The sequence below is a fragment of the Xylocopa sonorina genome, chromosome 1, assembly GCF_050948175.1.
Source record: "Xylocopa sonorina isolate GNS202 chromosome 1, iyXylSono1_principal, whole genome shotgun sequence".
Classification (NCBI taxonomy): domain Eukaryota; kingdom Metazoa; phylum Arthropoda; class Insecta; order Hymenoptera; family Apidae; genus Xylocopa; species Xylocopa sonorina.
This window is the reverse complement of record NC_135193.1, coordinates 15,203,558-15,223,640: the sequence shown is the minus strand read 5'-3', so window position 1 is coordinate 15,223,640 and position 20,083 is coordinate 15,203,558. Positions and strand designations below refer to the sequence as shown.

Genomic DNA, 20,083 nt, shown 5'->3' with positions numbered 1-20,083 from the left:
AACTAAAATTCTGCCACACCATCGAAAGATTCCACCATGCTCTGCTGTCATTAAAATCGCCGTTCTAAGTATAAGATTATGGAGGGAGAAATGAAAATTGAAGCTCAGGACGAGACACTGTTGTCAAAGAGTTAAATAGTCTTTATTTACAAACGAACTAGCTTAAATCGCAAACGCAGCGCACAACTCTCGATACAATAATAGATATATATATAATTCGCCTTTTTTATTTCTTTTTATTTTCTTTATTTCTCTTCATCCTCGCCTCTGTTCTCTCGATCACGCGTCACCATCGTTGGTCACCGACACACGTCGATCTTAACCCTGAACGACCGCGTGACGCCCGCGTCTTTCGTTTCACCTCGTCCCACCCGACCTAAAATATATTCTCCCATCGATTCGCGTCCCTAAACGCGTGACAAGGAAACGCGTGTCCATCCCCCCGTCGAACTGTCGCGCGAAAGGGCCGACGATGGTCACGAAGGATCGCAGTGATAACGAGAGAGAGAGATAATGATGTTACAAGAATAAATTATAATGCTATTAAATACAATAATGAAGGTGACGTCACGCCGGGACTTCGAGAGAAACATGCTCCGACCGGAACACGGTGTGACGTTACGAGCTCCTCATCATCATCATCATCTGTTTTTCTTCACCTTCGTCCTCTCTGCATTCCCCGTCATCTTCATTTCATTCTCTTTAAGTGTATAACCGTACTGATGAGTAATAATAATAACGAGATTAGCAATAACCGTGGTTAAAGCGGCGACGACTTCCGGTAGCTTGGGGCACCGGAAGCGGAAGTCGTCGACGTTCATCGGGCATGTATGTAGAAGAAAAATCGTACCTCTATCTACAAAGTCAAAAGGACTGGTAAAACTTGTGAAAGGGCTGTGGTCAACGAACGTGTGTGTGTGTGTGCGTGTAGGTCTCTCTGCGCGCGTGTGGATATGTAAGGTGGTCGTGTGTGAGGAAGGGCTTTGAATCAGATGTGTGCGTTTGTTTGTACAGAGGCCTTAGAATACAGCATATGTCGCTACCCTGATACCGTACTGTGCTAACTCGTAGTAAGTTTCTCCCGTGTTTCGTACTTTATCCACTATTTTCTTCTCCTCTCTCAATTCTGGTTCCCTTTTCATCCCATTTACTTTTACCGGGAACTCTGTTCGATCGTTGGTGTTCGGCTGGAATGAAACACAAAATTTCCTCGCTACGAGTCGTGATATGTTGTGATATGTATTACTATTATTACTGTTTAGAAGAATTGGTGACTGGTTTGTTATTTATTGTATTCTTCCCGATTTTCTCTCTTGGTGTTGATTCTTATGGTATCGATCTTGGGTGACAACTGAATCGTTTGAGAGTTTTAGCGATTCGTATACGCGTGCACCCGTTTGTGGCTCTTCGTTCTTCTTCTTTCATTGGTTCGTTCGACGTGCAAAAATATTCGATTTGCATCTGGTTTTGTTAGTAGTTTGCTCCAACAAATGTTTACTTCGGGCTGTGTTAAATGAATAAATGTTTGTTTCTCTGAAATGGACAATTTAGAGTTAATTCGTGGAATAGATGCTTTATGTGTGTTGCTTATTTTCGTTCCAGATTTGCGATCATTTATTTAACGAATAGTCGATTTTAAACGCTTGGTTATTTTTAATTTTTTAGTTTTGTGGCCTCGTGTTATCATTTCCGCGTCTTTCACAATTAATGCTCCAGATAACAAAAATAGCCTCGAATAATAAAAAATATTTCATTTCTTAAGATATCTAACATTTTGCTGAAGCATTTTTTACGATATCATCTCTGGGAACAATAGGATTTCTTCTTTACACGCAACAAAGTGTTTTACATGGTACACACTATTTCAGGATGCTATATAAGCATGCTTACGTAAAATCCTGATTACTGCAACGTGTTCGTTATTTCAGTTTTTTATAACGAAGACCATAGTATGAAAGGTAAAAAAATCTAATTAAAAAGTAAATTAAAGAATGAGATGTTAAAAATTTGACTTTGCTCTTTGTATAGCTTCAACAAAATATGGTTTAGTTTCTTCGCTTTTTGCCTAAAATAATCGTGATTTATTTAATTTTAGAAATTCACACGTGTCGAGAAATCCCTAGATCAAGGGATTTATAACGCAGCCCTTCCAGCTTCTAAGGCCAAGCTCCCAGCTAAATATTCGTCCACGATCCCGTAAATGATCCGCGCGTCAGCGAATTTAAATATTTGAATATTTATTTTTATCTGTAACATGCGTCGATTAATTTGACACGTGTCCCTGGAACGTGTGCTAAAGCGCGCGGTCCTGAATATTTGCAAAACGTAAATTTGCCGTCGTTTAAATGATATCACGCGAGAAACACAATTCTAGCAGAAAATAAACACTTCGCGCACTTTCGATTAAAAAATGTTTACTTTCGATTCACTCGTCAATTACAAATTAGTTCAAATATAAATATTAATCAGTCTAATTGCAACAGAAATCTTTGCAGTTCGTATTCCTGGAAGTTTGTCTCGTTAGAGAACTAAATCAATAAAATAACTTCAACTTTTGTTTCAATTGTCCGCGACGTATAATTATACGAAATAATTACGAAATAATTATCGTAGAAAAATGTCGATTCATTCGATAAAGGCTGTTCGTCGAGACGCATTGCGTTTTTCCACCGCGATTCTCCATTAAAATCATTTAGCCACGGTGTACGCTTATGCAGATACCTGTTCAGGGGCAAGTTTTTAATTTTCTTTTGGTACACGTATATACTCACGCAACTTCCTCTAGTTTATCCCCCTCCCAGTTTTCTTTTTTTTATACTTTCTTCCCTGCAGACCTGCTTTTTCATTCAACCGTGGTAGATTTTGAACTTTCTTTTTCCTCAGAATAATAGCTGGACACTGGCTGGTTACAGAAACATAAAATTCTGCTGCTGCGTCCTTTTTCAACAGACGCAAATATACGCGTTTCAGGTTAAATACTTGGTCAAATTACCCTGCAAACCGGTTTCCCTTCCGTTAACAGTGATCGAGATTCTCGTGATGACCATGGTGCTACTTTAACATTAAATCATTCAAATTTTCTTTATATTACTCTATATAACCTGCTTGGCCAACGCCAAATATAATTAATAGTACAAAAGATCAAATACAAAGTGACTCTCCTTAACTCAGGCTTGATCAGCAAACAAAAAAGAAAAGGAAGCTTTAACGAATAATAAGCACATCCGACTATAATTCTACTTCTGATTACCCAAAGGAAGTCATAAAGATTCTTCTAATTGGTTCTCACTAAAAAAATTACAGATAGCCGATGTAACGGAATCTTGATTGAATCGATGGAACCGGCAGAACTGGTTTCTTGTGTTAGATAACAAAAGCTGATGGTTTACTTTACGAAAAAAATCAGAGCAACTTTAGTCAAAAGCGATAGAAATTCAACGAATCTAATTATCGTTTATAACCTCCTTGTATTACTTCAATTTTCGCATCAAGTACGATTCAGAAGTCTCCAACTTGAAGCCGGTCTCGTTGACCCGGAAGAACCGACCGAAACTCCCATCCCCTCGCGGCGCTTGTTTCCGCCGCTAATAACCCAAAGGTTGATGCACCCTGGAGTAACCTTCCGCTGTTGTTTCGTCGATTCTGTCAATTACAGTCGGTTCAACTACGGCCGATTGAAATTCTGTCACGGGGAACGGGCGTGTTCCGGCGATCTGTCGACGGATTCATCGATCGACCGTGAAACGAACGATGCTCTACGTGTATGTATAACAAGGGCTGTCGCGGGGTTCAGTCGACGCGGAGGGAACCGTTCGCGTGGTTTTTACAGCCACCAGGTTCCTCGAGGGGGATGTAAGGAGAGGATCAAATCAGGGATACAAAATTGACGCTCGTGTGTGGCTCAGATGACGGGTCACGTTCCATTCTACCTCTGTTCACCGTGAATCGAGTGGTCAACGCGAATCCACGCGCGTGGGACTCGTAAAGGTATCGGACGGGGATTTCTCTTCGGCTGGGATCGATCGAATCGGTGATTCGTGCCACGAGATTGATAGACTTTTTTATCCACCATCTGCGCCATGGTGGGGCGACGATTTATCGATGTGGACAGATTATTCCGTGTTGTTCTCAAATAAACATCGCTGCGGGCATCGGATTGATATTTGCGTTGGTAAATTTAATGTGCTGGGAATATTTATGGATTTAATTTAATAGTGCGAATCAACGATGGTCAATATCTGTGTGTTAAGTTTGTGTTAGAGGAGATGGTGATTTGGAGTGGTAATACTTTTAAGTTCTTTAAAATTATCGCTATGAAGTACTATTGTCCGATTGGGAAGTTATCGATCGAATAAAGGACGAGTGAACTTCCATTATCCAGAACGTACTGTTATTTGAAGCGATTTATCTTCTTGCTTTGTTCAAGTAAATGGTGTCTGTCTTATTATAGACGCGTAAAGATCGCGAGAAATTATCAAAAATATCCTATACGTTTATATGCTTATATACAATTGTTTAACTAAATAGGAATATTCAGTCGCAACGAAGCTATCATGGGGATTGTATAAATTTCCGCGTCGTTAATCTTATTGTTTAAAGTAGTCTTGTCACTTATTACCCTTGCACTCATTTATCTTAATTCCGTTAATCTGGAGTGGACTTCGAGTTCGCGAACTAAGTTACTCTTTATGCAATCAGAAATTCGCTAAATAACTTCTCTACTTCGGAAATTTTAAATCGTCACTTCATTTCCATTCACCGATACAGGAAAGTCACGGTTCAATTAATACGAATTGAGGGTTCACCTGTAGCTTTGAGAACACTTTCAGCGTACTGCTAATATATCGATAACCAATTAAAGGCTCGCTTACATAAAGTACCACCCGAAAAAGTAACCTTCTGTGTCATTAATTCCCAATCTAGCTTTTAATCCGCTCTAAAGAACACATGCCTCCTGAATAAAAAAAAAAACACCCGTGTAATACCATATTTAATGATAGAACGTGCGACACTTCGCGTGGCAAGAAAAGTAATACAGATATCAATTGAAAACAATTTGATTCGTGAACCACAAAAGAAAAGAGAACGTCGAACCACCGTAGCCATAAAAAGGAGTCCAATTGAATTGTTGAAATGTCCAGTGTTCTGTTTTTATGTTCGTTTCTTCATCACGTTTTTAATTAAATTAGTAAATAGTTTACTTTCTATTCGGTCCGAGGAAAGTTTGTATTCCCGAAATCTGGCTCTGCTGCTCCTCCTTATTTAATTTCCCGTTAATTAATTAACGTGGGTTCACCTGGTGGAACACTCCGCACAAATCGCGTAGGTGTGGTTGGCTGAAGAGAATCAGAGTCGAATTTAATCTCGTTTCCAATTCACGGGATAGATTTAACGTAAAAACGATTATTCGTTCGTCGTTCGTACGGGGCCTGCTGTACCGACTGTGTTAGAATGGATTAGTTATAAATTCTCGAACACTATTCGTTTAGCAAATTCGATTTCTCGATTTGTACGTTCTCGTTCGTTGACCTGTAATAACGTTCCATTCCCTTCTTCCATATATTCTATTTCATATTGCATTTAACTTCAACCACTAACATGCGTAAATTATTATTACCTCTTCTGAACAATTAATCCTTCACTTATCTCTATGGATAACATCGTTATATGTCTTTCTCGATTACTTTCACTTCCTCGTACCATCAACCAGGCATCATTATAATCGTTCGATTGTAATCATCACTTCTGGCACCCCGAGTATTAAGAAGTCTCAACGCAGAAGAAAAAATTCTTCTATCATTGTCCATTTTATCCAAAAACTGTTCCAGCAATTCGCGTAGAAGTCTGTTCACGCTCAATTTCGCTGGAAAATTACGCGATCGCATCAGAATCGACTCTCGCGACTCGCTTGCCGTCAAATATTCGACTTGCTCAATTTTTCACGCGTCCTTGGGACACAGAGGCAGTCGACCGTGCCGAAAAACACACGAATCCATCCTATTCGTGGCTCGCCTTGCTCCAGTCACCCGGTTCCTTTAGTGAATTTTTCAGAAATCCGGAAGCCACCTCGTCGTGGCTACGAGGGAGCCAAGGTACGCCCTACTGGCCGCTTGATATGCTTGTCTCGTACTCCCGTCACTTTCCACCCCCGCCAACAGCTATTGGTCTCTGCTTCCTCGCTTTTTCTTCCTTTACAGCCTGCAAAGGCACATGCACAGACAATCGTAGGTACAATCGACGCCTCCGTCCCACTTCCATCTTCCTCCGTCGAGCTGTCGGTGGGAGAGGACAGTGTAATTTTTCTTCAAACGCATTTCGAGGATTAGGGGGCGACCGTCTTAGAGGCAGGGGGTGGTCAATTGGTCCCGGCGGTATTCAGGGTGCGCACTGTCTATCTGTGTCTGTGTGTGTGTGTGTACGTGTCTCTGTGTTCACGTGATGTACGTATACTATTTGCCAAAAGATTCAAATCATTACTCGCTCCAAGGGACACGAGTATTGAACGAAACGAACGATTTTACAGAATAGCGTAATTTACCACTAAACTTTATTGTATCCCAAAGTTTGTGTGACGTACAGTCATCAATTGTATCTTGGAATTAAAATGAAATGATTGCTGTGGAATGGTATCATTGAAACGATTGCCAGATAGATTTCGCGATCCCAAACTTTTGGCTGATAGTACGTATGTACGTTTGACAGTTTTTTCGTTTCAATACTTTGTCCTCCTTTCTTTTGGTTCTTTATGTCGAGGAGGAGTTCACAGGTATTTGGCCAACCACGTTCCCTATGGTGCAGGCTTAAAGTGCTGTGTATGTGGTGCCTTTTAGGGGAAGATGAGAAACGCGAGGTGAGGATATTTTTGTGATGTCAAAATACTTGGATCAATATTGCTTTAACTGTTCCCTTCTGTTTGGTAATTGGGCGTGTAATCGGTGAGACAGTAATGTTTCAAGATTTAGTGTGAAAACTTCTATGTACAGCAAGGTTTGAAGCGGTAGTGTAATACAATATTGGGGTTCCGTTTTTGCAATTCTTGCGCGATCATCATGTAATTCGTCTTTTTTATTGCTGAATTGAATTTTTTCTGGATTTCTCATCGACAGATTCTTGAGAAACTTTGTTTAATTACTGTGTTAAAAATAACAGAAGAATACTTTCTGTACGAAGAAATTGTGGTAAAAAAAAATAATCCCTATTAAGCATAAGTATTGTGGTGTATGTGTGATGATGTAATGATGTGATTAACCACTACATTTCAACGAAGCGTATGTTGATCAAATATCTTCTTAAACTTTTTTTTTATATTAAAAATGTAATAAATAGAGGCATAAGGTGTAAAAATGGATAATAAATGTCCATTTTACATAAACATATGAATCAATATTAATATAGAAATAAAGTACTTCCCTCTATTACTTCAGTCTGTTGCGGGTTAATATTTTAAACATTAGAAATATCAATCCTTAAACAGAACTGATAGAGAATAAAATTCCGTTGGCAATCATATAATATCGCCTCATATCAATGCTCATACTTTTTATTAATATTGATTCGCAGAGTTCCAGTAAGCGGACATTTAGCGTACATTTTCATCCCCTTATGCCCTCGAATTCGTCCCTTCATTTTCGTTTAGAATCACCCTGTATATCATGTATCATACAATACGATTTGTATTGTCTCGCTGTAATTTTTCAGCATGGATAAGTACTTATGAACTGTCGGCGAACATTTGTGTTAGCTCGTGTACGTCTGTGTGACAAAATGGACGACTGTGTGCGCGTGTGTACGCGTGTATACCGATGCACGCGTTTTTTGGGTGCGTCTGTGTGGTAAGTGCGTCGAAATTGTCGAGCCTCGACTGGAATTCAGCTTTATTGTTCCTCGAACGTGCCTCGAACGATATTACATAATGTCTTTTCATTCTTCGAGGGAATCTCTGTCGCCAGTGATATCGTCTCGTGTTATACAGACCAGATGGCTCACTTTTATTCACCGCCTCTACTAGTCCTCCTTCCTTCTTCGAATGGTAGCAAATTTTTCCTTTCTTCTATGGGGAACATTTTCCGCTAGTTTCTTTGTTCCTTCTTTCCCTGGCTTGCCTTCTACAGGTTACCCTTTTTTTTGTACAAAGCCGTTAATTAGTAACCTCTCGTTAAGAGTAAATTATTGTCACGTGTATGTTGGTTGGATTGGGTCAGGTTGAAAATTAGATTAGACGGAGAATTATTTTCTCTAATTGCAACAAGATACCGTTGTTGACGTGCTCGATGAACTTTTTGCTGGATTCTTTCGTTTTGCTAATGAAAATGGTATTAATTACTGGAAATAAACGAAAAACGTGCTACGTTATTAAAACTTGAGCAATATTCCCAAAGAGTGAAAAATCCTGGGGAATCTTTTGTTTTTGTTATCCAAAGGGATGTGAATCTTATTTTCGTGCAATTATATGGATCGTAATTTTATTTATGAGGGGGCAACGAATACGTTTAACGGCTGCAGACTCATTTCGTGCGCTGCAATGTCATCAGATTCTACTCGTTTTCCAATTTAAGAACCAGGCGACCAGAAATATTTACGAAACTCCTAAATATGCAATAGCTCGACGGACGGCACTGAATCGATTGTACAATTTTCCCTGCATTTCTCCTGGTCATACGAACTCTACGCTTTGGACCAATAATTTTGAAAGACCAACGATATCTCGCATCCAATGAAAGGCTGATCATCGATTCCATTATAGAAATTAGCGTATCGGTACTTCGTACAATATACTTATGTCAACTTTGAGCATGTTACGTTCAGTTCGCTTTTATTCGTTAACGTAGAAATATTCGATTTGAGGTGATGTAAACGTGTCAAAACCTTAAAATAATTTACGTTCACAATTGAAACGCGTTAGGAAAAGGTGCAAGGATCATGATTCGTTTCGTCTCGACAATTTTCAAACGTCAATTCTTAATCAGTTCGAGGTTGCGTGGGTCTAACTGAAACTCCAGTCCCTTAATTTAATATGCGAATCTCTACGAAAGAATCACTCGAGAAACGATATCACTGGTTCTAGAAAAAATAAAATGGCGACCTCAAAGATAGCGGTACCATGTTGGTATCGTGTATAGTAACGAAAAGGTACGGAGCAGCCTGTATCGTCGCAATTGGATCGCGATCGATCCGAATATTTACACGTACGTGGACGTATGTGCGTTTCAAACTCTGAGGTTCATGCTTGTGTATCATGACGTGTATCCGCGTCCATCGAAGATTCCTCACCCCATCGCTGTGTTCGACTTTTGTCTCATTTCCATCTTCGAAACGACATCCAGCTCTCGTCGTACACCGAGCGAACTTTTCCACCAACGTTTTCAATATCCGACGACCGACGCAGGAGTTTCGTCCGTGCAAAATTCCCTTTTCCACCCGACATTTTCCATCGCGGACGATCGTTTCGTCCGGAAGATTCTCGGACAGAGGGGATCGAAATAAAGAAGGACAAACATTCGTTCATCAATATTTAAAGCAACGATTTCGGTAAATTAAGGCCAGCCTTTTATCCGCCCACGTCCAGGAGTCGCCTCGCGAGGGGAAGCCGAATCCTGTCGAGGTGGTTGGAGGTATCTTCACGGTACGACGTCGAATCCTGACAAAAATTCCTACGAACGTTCCGAACGCAAATATTTAAGCTCCTTGAGACCCCCGCCAGTCTCATTACGCGGCTCCTGCAGCATTCACCGGATACTTTCAGGAATTTTTGGCAGCGAAGCTCTGCTCTACGGTTCATAAATTATTCGGCTTTGACGAACACGAAGGCTTTCAACCGCCGCGCCTCCAAGCTGACAGCCGATGAATATTCCTCGCCGCTTTAAACGAGTCCCTACGCTCTCTTACCACTTATGCACGAACACTTTTTATATTTTCCCTTTTCATATCCCTTCCCCTCTTTCTCTTTCTTATAGAGCTCCCTTCTTCCTCTCTTTCTCTCTCTTTCTCTCACGGTTCTTCTTTGAAAATTTCATTTCACAATTATTTCTTTACGAAGCGACGCGCGAATTCATTCGTTTCTTAGAGTAGGGATGAAACAATGCAGCTTCAGTGGACGCGTGATCCGACGAACTGTCGTTCTTACCAAAATACGGCAGATTAACTCAAATCGTACTGTTTTCAATTAGCACAGCGACGAGCAAACAAATTCTAATCTAGATTTTCCTTTTTAGAAAGTTTTGCGTTTAACGTAGCGAACAACCCCCTCGACTCGTGTCTCAGTTTGGAACAGCAGCCGCGGATACACGTGTCCATTGAGATGGTGGCCTGACTCGCAATCAGACGCGGTACTCTGTGTTTCTTTCGTGAACGATACGCGAGTGGATGATTCGTGTTTACTGGAATGGGAGGAAGGTGATGGCGAGGAGATAGAACAGGCAGGGAACAGCGGGGGAGAGTAGAGATCGGCTATTGGTACAAGCGATAGGAAAAAGAGAAAGAGATACACAGCTGAACGATGGACCGTGAGAAGTCTCTGAATAATGTCAGATCGGTGCACGCGAAATGTCGGCGCCCCTTCTCGTGCCTCATTTATTAAGGTTCTCCGGCTTGTTTGGTCGCCGGATTTTCCCACCTTCTTCGTTTCTCTTTCCAGTTTTTCTCTGCCTTCCGAAAGGTTAACGGCTCGGAGCGGACGTGATTTAATTAAGAGCTCCAATTAATTGCTGCCTCCAGCAGCTTCTGATTTAAAGTATGACTTTGCTTTCGTCGCTGCTAACCTGCCGGGGCTGTTTTTACGCCCCCCCGCGTCCGGTTTTAAGGCTTTGGAACGGTCTTCAGTATCGCCGCCAGCGGAGTTGCTTGTTCTTGGCAATCTAGCGAGCATTCTGGTTTTGTGCACTGGAGATTTGCACAGCGTTCGCTTTAATACATTCCCAACGGACCGGGGATGTCCATGATTTCGTTTCGAACGTTACTTCGCGTACTTGTTACGATTAAAGCGTTCACATTATGGACGCGTACGCGTAATTTCCATGGAATAAATAAGTGTCCATTAAATTTAGTATTTTTCTACCGAAATGAGGTAATTAATATTCTCTGCATAATAAGCGTACGGTTCTGTTTCAATTATAACACGTGCACGTACATGGAATGTATTTCTAAGGTTTCATATATTCTTCTTCGTTGAAGTACGTGTAATGTCGAAGAAAAATTCATGAGCTTCGAATCCACAGTTATATAATATGCTACGAACGTACGGAAAAATTCTCGTTTTCCTCTCTTTTATCATCTATTCACGATTTTTTCTACGCCCATAATAATGTCAAGAATATGTAGCCATTCGTGCTTCGTACGAACCAGAAGAAACCACGGAATGCTCTTCGTTGTTTTATTACGTGAAACAAGCAACCTGGCTTACCAAAGACATAGCAATCAGTTTCTGTAACACTTCGTTGTAAGTGTAGGAAATTTTCTCTCGATAATCGGGAATTCAAAGAAATATTCCGAGTTTTTTCTCGCCTTCTCTTTTTTCTGAATTTTTAAGCAAAAAAGTAAATACGAATAGTTGGTTGTTGGCGCGTGTAACTTTCACTTCACATTTTACGCCGAACATTTGTTTCCGTCGATATTAGGAAATATTTCCAAAGAAACGAGAGTGCGATTGGATCGAAGGACCCTCGAAGACCGTAGCAAAGTTGGACTAAAATATTGGGGGTGGGTACTTCCGTCGCAGAAGTTGCTGTACGAAATTCAGCAAATTCCGATCGATCCGACGTAAAAAGAGACTCGACCGTATCCGTGCTCAAGCCTAACCTTTCAGACGCTCCCAGCTCGCGAAATTTTCAAATTTCACCAATCTCGAAACCCGAATAATTCCCTCGTCGCCGTCGTCGGCGGGGAGCGTTGGAATTTCACAGCCAAAATTTATTCCAACAGTCACGCGCGATGTCTGCGAGAAAAGAAGATGGAAAGAAAAGAGGAAGAAGCCGGAGAAGCCGTAATAATTCACGCGTGGTCGCGATGAAAGGCGTCGCAAGTGGTCGCGGTAAAAATCCGACATTTCATCTGCAGCGATCTAATATTCCCTTATAGACCGTGCAATCTTGATACTTGCTCTTGAGCTCGTTCCTCCGGCGATCTTTCCCCTCTCCCTCTCTCTCGCGCGCACATACACACACACACTCTCTTTCTCTCTCTCTCTCTCTCTCTCTCTCACCGTTTTCCCCCGTTCGACTCGTAGGTCGTCCCGACGCCCCGGTCGAGCGCGCCTCGGCAGTGGAGAGTAGTGTTGGTTCCAGCTTTCTTAACCCAAACCTCCGGCTGTCTTGGTCCCGTTGGTCCGCAGGTTAGAGTTCCTCCGGTCCTCCTCTGGAACCCACCGTACAAGAAGAACAGGAAAACAAAGACACTACAGACTTTTCCGCTCGGGCGACAATTACTGCTAAATTGCCTTGGGTCTCGGCTAACGCCGCTGTTTAACCTCTCGTTTCTCTTTTATCCGTCTTTCGTGCCCTTTCTCTCCCCCTCTCTCTATCTCTCTTTTCGCTCTTTCGCACCAACGCGACCTGTCTTTGTGCATGGTAATTGTTGGACATACACGCGGCCTGCTCCTAGAACGGGGCAGTACAATGGGGTAAGAAATATGCGGCCTGGGATGACGGATGTCGCGTGAGCACACCCGCGGTGGCGGTTTCAGACTTGTCTGAGGGGACTTGAAGGTTCTAGGTGTTCTCGAGGGGACATGCTGGTGCTTTGATTACAGGTTTCGCTCGAGAAAATGGGGTGACGAAATGAGATCTTAATTATTTACAATAATCTCCCTTACTGCTTAACTACCCTTGCTAAGAAGAACTGAACGCACCAGGAGATATCGATCGATTCTTACGCGAAAGCGTCCAAGATATTCACGAATAATCACTATCAATACCTCCATTACTGTTCGAAGCTAATCTAACCAACATAACGAAAACTCTACACAAACGATACCACCGAATGAAGATGAATATCGAAACGATGAAACTCCAGCCAAGAACAAATGGTACTCCTATCGAAATCGTCAGCAAGAACAAGTGTGGGGAACTTACCTGTTTTCGTGGCGAACGACACGTCCTTCGGATGATTGGTCTTGATAGCGTTCATCCGTCTGTTCTGGGGCCCCTGGCCCCCAGTGCAGCCGACGCCTGGCGTCTGTCCAAGGCCAGGGGCCAGGCCACCGGCTCCCGAGGTCGGTCCACCAGCCTGCAAATGCTGCTGGGTGCATCCTGGCGGTCCCGTGCCGCCTGGCACTCCGCCTGCGCCCAAAGGCGCCCCAGGGACCCTCACTCTCGGCTGCTCGACCGGAAGTACGCGGCGCCTCTTCTTCGGTAGCTTGGCTCGCGCCTGCGTGTGACTGTAATACATCGCAAAGTTGCTGACGATCACGGGCACCGGCAGGGCGATCGTGAGGACACCGGCGAGGGCGCACAACGCGCCCACGAACATCCCAACGTAGGTCTTCGGCACCATGTCCCCGTAACCGACCGTGGTCATCGTGACCAGGGCCCACCATAGACCGAGCGGTATACTCTTGAAGTCGTTCTTCGGATTGTACTGGGTGCGTTCCGCGTAGTAGACCAGACTGGCGAAGATCACGATGCCAAGGACCAGGAAGAACACGAGCAGCGTCAACTCCTTCGCGGACGCGCGGAACGTCTGGATCAGGATCTTCAGGCCGGACGAGTGCCGGGTCAGCTTGAACAGTCTCATGATTCGTATGATGCTTAAGAACTCGAGGATGTCCGCGTTCTCCAGGTGGGAGGCGAAACGTTGCAGCGCCAGGTCGAGGTAGAAGCTCAGGGTCGCGACCATGTCGATCAGGTTCACCGAGCTCTTGATGAACACGCAGCGATTCGGGCTCGCGGTGATACGTATTAGGAACTCGATGGTGAACCAGGCGTTGCACACGCACTCGATGTAGAAAAAGAAGTCGTGAGCGTTCGTATGCGTTTTGTCCACCGCCCAGGAGCTCCCGTTACCCGTGTTCACGGATCGGTTCACGATCACCGGCACGCGCATGTCCGGATGCGTCTTCAGGCAGAACGACAGGATCGAGATGCAGATGAACAGGACCGAGACTATGCTGATCACCTGTGGAACAGTCGAGGATATTCGATTAGATTTTTCATTAATCCTCGTGACTTTTCTCAATAATTTTATTAACTGTCAGTGATTTATTTATTTTATTTCGATTTTATATTATTTGATATCGTATCGTAGTGATTTTAGTCTTTGATATTAGTCACGGAGGACCCATCGACGCGTAACTACTGTTTCAGAAGAGTCGTTTATTATGCGTGTCAGTACGTGGACAAAAATCTGAATGTGCGATGAAATCTCGCGCGAGGATCACGTTCAACCGTAAAACCGGAATTGTCACGGGGATTGCCCAGGCTAACTCCTTGGCAAACTTTCGTGGGAAATCCTGTTACCGCCGGTGAAACCGCGCCCCGTTCGTCGCAACAACGTTAAAAGTTCCACGCCCGCTACGTGATCAGTCCGTTCTTATCCTCGCGGATCAATTTTCATCGAAAACTACTTTTCCACCTCGCTATCGAACGCGTCGATCGACCAACTTTCGGTGTGAATGAGAATTTACGTCGATGGCTACTTTGGTGATTCTGATAATGTTTCGAGAACGTCAAGCACGTTGAATATTTTCAGTCGAAGTGATTGGGAGAATGTGCTGCGATACGTTTCGTATTAACCCTTTGCGCTCGAATGGCGACTCTTATTCGTCACGATGTTTCGCGTGGCAACTCGAGTGGCTGTATTTACGCTGAATTTCGTTATCTTCAATTGATAGATGCGAAGTATTGGTTCGAGGAATTAGGCTGTTTATGTTTTTGGTTGGAAAGTTACATTGTGACGTTAAATTCCTCTACGATTAGTCCTGAATACAACAAGTAGAACAAGTGTAAACAGCAATTACGTATCGAGTATGAGAAATAGAAAAGTTAGTGTAATGGACAGTGATTCCGGAAGTAACAGCGATGACTCACAAGATCCTGGCAACTCAGAATGCCTTGGTTAGTGTTTTGTATAATATCACACCAAACACCATGACAGAACTTGAATTTTGATAATTATCTTTTTCAAAATGTTAATTATTCTATAAAACCATTTACGCGCGAAATTGTCTCGAGTTGCAGCGTCGCCCGACCCGAAAAAGTCGTCAAGCGCAAAGGGTTAACTCTGCGAGCAGGACGATCAAAGTGAAGAGCGATAATAGCTGAAAGGAATTGTCTAGAGAACATAGGTAAGACGAGATGAAACGAAGGTAAAGACGAAGGAAAAGTAATATGAAAAGTAAATTCCAACTCGTTTACGAGATGTACTTTTTAATTGCTTTCTCACTGTCGGATGTAGAGTTCCATCTTCAATCATAAATTGCATCGATAACACTGTCAGATATCGTGTCGAGAAAATTCTAAAAAAGTTCTGTTAAACTAATAAACAAAATATTACACGCGCATACATATACATATAACGTAGGAATTTATTAAATGTATTTACGCGAAAATAGTCTTATCGTATATTAAAAAATGTGTTATTTCTATTGCGATAGAAAGAGTTCGATTGTGGAAGTATTTTCTTGCGTAAAGGAATTTGTAAATTTCTTCGCTTTCGCAGAATGAATCCTCTATTGAGAACCGGTTAGAATTTTATTATCGGGAGCAGAACTTTCTCATTCAGCATAAACATGTTTACAACGAAGCCGTACAACAATCGGAACTTTTCAGTTCGATTCACTTCTTTGTCGTAATCGGCAGCAGGGGGGAATAAACGAAAGGCTATTTCTACGCTGAAACATTCAGAAGATGATTTGAATGTACTTTTTGTTTTATCGACGACTCCGCTGTTTTATGGGGATTCACTTGTACACGTTTGGCTACTTTTTCAATACACTTTGCGCATATGCAAATTGTGAGAGGGTGTGCGAACATTTAAGATTAAAAATTTTGCTCCGTCTAAAATGTAGGATACAAAAATACACTTTTTACGCACTCTGTAAACACATCAAGAGACTAAGTACTAATAGTTAAACGTAAATGATAAATCTATCATTTTAAATATCCACATAAACGACTACACGTAATAATTAATATTCACATTGAACGTTAACTCTTGACCAGTAAAACGGAATACTTAGAACTCAAATTTTAATTTATTCTATTCCGTAATTACAAAGTTCCATTTGAATGTAAAGCAGAAATCTGTTTTCAAGTTCAACAGCGTCACATAAATAATTTCGATGAATAATTTATGTCACTACGGTAGAATTACACCAGTTGAGAGTTGACGTGGAATATCAAATTCATCGATGCAATTTAAATAAGGAATTGATTGGACGACATTTATATGAGAGGTCAAAATGCTTGAAAATAGTAAATAGCTATCGAAAATGATCGAAAGAGAGTTACGTGAAACGCTATGAATTTTAATTAATCCCTCATTCAGAGACACGATACTGGAAATATCTGTCGCGTTACTATTATCAGTAGATACACAGTGACTCTATCGCTCTAAGTAATAAGTACAAATGCTTGGCGCGACTGTCTGACCGGATATAGCTCTATCTACTAGCCACTACCGCTCTTCACTGTCTAGTAAGATTTCAATCTCTCGCACAAAATGTCTCCACTGACCAAATCAGAAATGGACAACTCGTTTGCTCTCGAACGAGGCTTCTACCCTAGGCAACAATCACCAGAGTTATTCCGCGATGCCAGATGAGACGTTGACAGATACGCGAGAACCGCAAAACGCGCGAGTTGTCCAGATCTGGGCTAAACGAGCCAGGTAGACACGAGGATGTACAGAATACGAAGAATACAAACCTTGGCTGCCAACGAGGAGTAGGGTTCATCGAACAGCGACCACATCTGCGGCTTGAGCTTTTGCCACCACGTGAGGGTGCCCTCGTAATACGCCTCCTCGAAACCGAACTTCCTCGCCAGCTCCTCGTCGGTCGGCTTCTCGGTATCGAGGTCCAACCTGTCGAGGACTGTCAGCGTTTCCTGCGTGTCCCGATGCTAGAAGAGCGGGTCGGGGTGGAAGAGAGGGGGATGCAACAACGATCGTTATTCGTACCTGCGAAACTCTCTCGTTCTCTCGAGGGTGCTTATTTTTTTTTTTTTTTCTTTTTTTTCGTTCGTGCTTTCCTCGGGACACAGATAAAGCGCGTGCAAAAGCGTACACGTGAGTCTCCACATATGGAACAAAAAAAAAAAATCATTCCAACTTTTCTGGCTACGGCTAAAGTCTAAACCACTGGTCTCGAAACTGGCGAAACCGAAACTTTGCGGAACAGGCGTGTGTGCGGGGAATATTGGTTATCAAAAGAGAGATACGACTGGGTCGAAAGACATTGGAGCGTTCGCTTGGTTCAGCCCACGCGTTTTATCGTTACCACTGTCGAGGCTCTGGCGTGAAAGCGGTGACCTTTCTCGGATAAATTGTCTTAACGCATCGCGGCTGGTTTCATCAAGGGTCGAATAACACACTGACAATGATGTGTGCTCCGCGGTGCCTCGTTTGCATAGTAACAAGTACTCGCGTTCCGGTTCATTGCTTAGCAATCACCACTCTTGCTTCCGTTCCGATTCATCGTCTACTGATTAAGGGAGTTGGGAGGCAAAATTGATCAGTCGAGTAATTAAAAAAACATATACATGTAGTTATTACCACGTAAATGGAACGCGTCAACGTGCAACGTCACCATTGATTAAATTAGCTGTAATGTTTTTATGATACGTTGAAATTTTCATTCATTACACTCGAAAGCCTCAACAGTGGCAACTGTAAAAGAGCCGACAATACGACACTGATCGAATCTACGTAGACACTTCTTCGCTCGCGATACACCATTTTCAACTCTATTAGCGTCTCTTCTCTTCTTAATGACCGATCAGCTTTTATTTCCCGAACGCGAGTTTTATTTCCACTTGTTCCACTCTGTTCCCGACTTTCTCGTTCCTCCAGCAGTTTGTACACGTATTTCATTGCGCTCGGAGGGGTCGAGTCTCGAAGCATCGTGGTCTCGAGTTACCCCACGTGGGGCATTTGTTACGGCTGCCACGTGGAATTGCCGGTTTCCCGGGGTAAATGGCATCGCGTCGGTTTCCAACGCGAGTCGAGAGTATTTCTTCGGCGCACCTCCAACCGCCCCCGTTCCCCTCGTTCCTTTGTGTACAGGAATCCTGGCCAATCTCGCGCCGTTCTGAATTAATGCATCACTTTACGAGCTGTTTCTTTATTGGCGTCGATATGTAAGGGGGACGAGAATTCACCACTCAAGGACAATGCACCGAATTCGTCGAAACTTATCGACCATTCGTTACTGTCTATCCGTTCGTTGGTTTTTGTTACTTCATTCGAGTCGAATAGTTCTCATTGAAATGTCCACGATATTTAATAAGGGAATTTTGTAGCAATTATTGTATCTCTTTCAGACCAACGATGCTTCTTCTCTTCTAATACCAACGAGGAGAGTTCGTTTCGAAACCAGCATCATCGACACGGACGCATCTATCATTCGCCCTCGCATTGAAATTCGTTGAAGGTTTAACAAAAATTTCACAACAGTAAATTCATCCACTACGAAAACAAGGAAGCGCGCACTTATTCTCCTTCTGTTACCTGTTCTACGTAAAAATGCAAAATTGAAAAACGTAAAAATGGTACTCTCAGCAATTTGAGAGACGTAAACGTGAGATCGAGGCAGCTGAGATCCTCGAGCTCATCGGCAACCTTAAAGGTGACAACAAACTCTTGTCTCTCGTTTCGAACATACACGTATGAACTATGCAATATTATTCGATGCTCAGATCTCTGATTTGATATGAAACGAATAACATGTACGAACAATAATAGCAGGGTACGAGTAACAATTATCTTCCATTCAAGAAGACAACTGATTTAATCACACACTTCCCTTTCACCTGGTGAATCAGTCCACGATCGTGCGTGTCAGCCCTGCTACTGGTTAATAAACAACAATCGCATCGAGTACATTTTTCGAGACAGTCTTTTCGTTCGCATACCGCGAGGGGGTGGTAATTTTATGAAAGCGCGCTCGCTCAGATCCCACTTAAGATGCAGGCTGTACAAAGTCAGATTACGCTTAACCGACAAACGAATCACAATTGGGAACAGAGAGCAGGCGAGTAAGCTGAGGGGCGAAATTAATTTGTACCCCCGATGTGGAGTGTACGAGCTGCGTTTCACCGAGTCATTCAATGAATCGTTCCGCTGGGATTCGCGCCTTCGTCTCACGGTTAATCCTAATCACCGGAAAATTCGTTCCCGCTTCTTTTTTTTTTTTTTTTGCCTCTCCCTTTTTTTTTCGTCCCGACCTCGTTTTGTCGGATTTCAACGGGGATTCGATTATAATCGTTGCTCGTTTGTACGCCGCTCGCGTTGCGATCGACGAGATTGTTTGGGTTAATTGAGCGAAACCGATTGGGGCTTCGACCCTGCCGCCTCTGCGGCACCGCTTCTCGTTCCTTTCAAAATGTCACCCAATTTCGAGAAACAAGGCGCGCGTAATGTGAAACCGAAATACCGCCTTTTTTGTGGTCCCCTGAAAACAAATCGTTGTTGAAAAATTGAATGTACCAACTTCTATTCGTATTGATACGGATTTTTGTACACTTTGTACTAATCGAACGCGGTTTGAGTGGGGTACGATAACGTGTCACGATTTTTCGTTTGCATTCGGCTATAAAGTTCGACACTGGTGGTGGGTAATTATAATAAATTCGTTTGAATGTTATTTCACGATACGCACAGTGGCGATTACTCGTTGAAACGATGGCTAGGCGGTTCCGTTTTAACAATGGCCAATAGAGATTACGAAATTCCTGCGCGCGGTGCATCGAAGGAAATTGTAAAACGATGTAAACGAGCCATTGAGAGCTTAATGCCTCCTAAAAACGGCCGATAATTGCGAGCGAAAGATATATGCTTTATTTAAAACTTCCTCCCCGCTATGTCGATAATGAACGCTGGAATTATGAAATATTCATGTCACGCTGAATCTCTCTAGAAACTGTGTCGAAATTGT

At 42.7% G+C, this 20,083-nt stretch overlaps 1 protein-coding gene across 5 annotated transcripts in view; it reads right to left on the bottom strand.

The window, feature by feature from the left end:
- Positions 1-94: 94 nt before the first annotated feature.
- The window catches only part of LOC143432568 (potassium voltage-gated channel protein Shaw), a 40,673-nt gene continuing 20,684 nt past the window's right edge, over positions 95-20,083 (bottom strand). Inside the window, exons 3-6 of one of the 5 annotated variants that reach the window (XR_013103043.1) lie at positions 16,857-17,051; positions 13,065-14,106; positions 12,197-12,348; positions 95-700 (exon numbers count right to left, since the gene is read on the bottom strand). Coding sequence is in view for 4 of the 5 variants with exons in the window: in XM_076909264.1 (XP_076765379.1) it covers positions 12,511-12,590; positions 13,065-14,106; positions 16,857-17,051 (1,317 nt within the window). In the remaining variant the exon portion in view is untranslated. Of the gene's footprint in view, positions 701-11,881; positions 12,591-13,064; positions 14,107-16,856; positions 17,052-20,083 lie in introns of those variants that run through there. The other 4 variants (XM_076909266.1, XM_076909264.1, XM_076909265.1 and 1 more) reach the window with 4 other exon arrangements.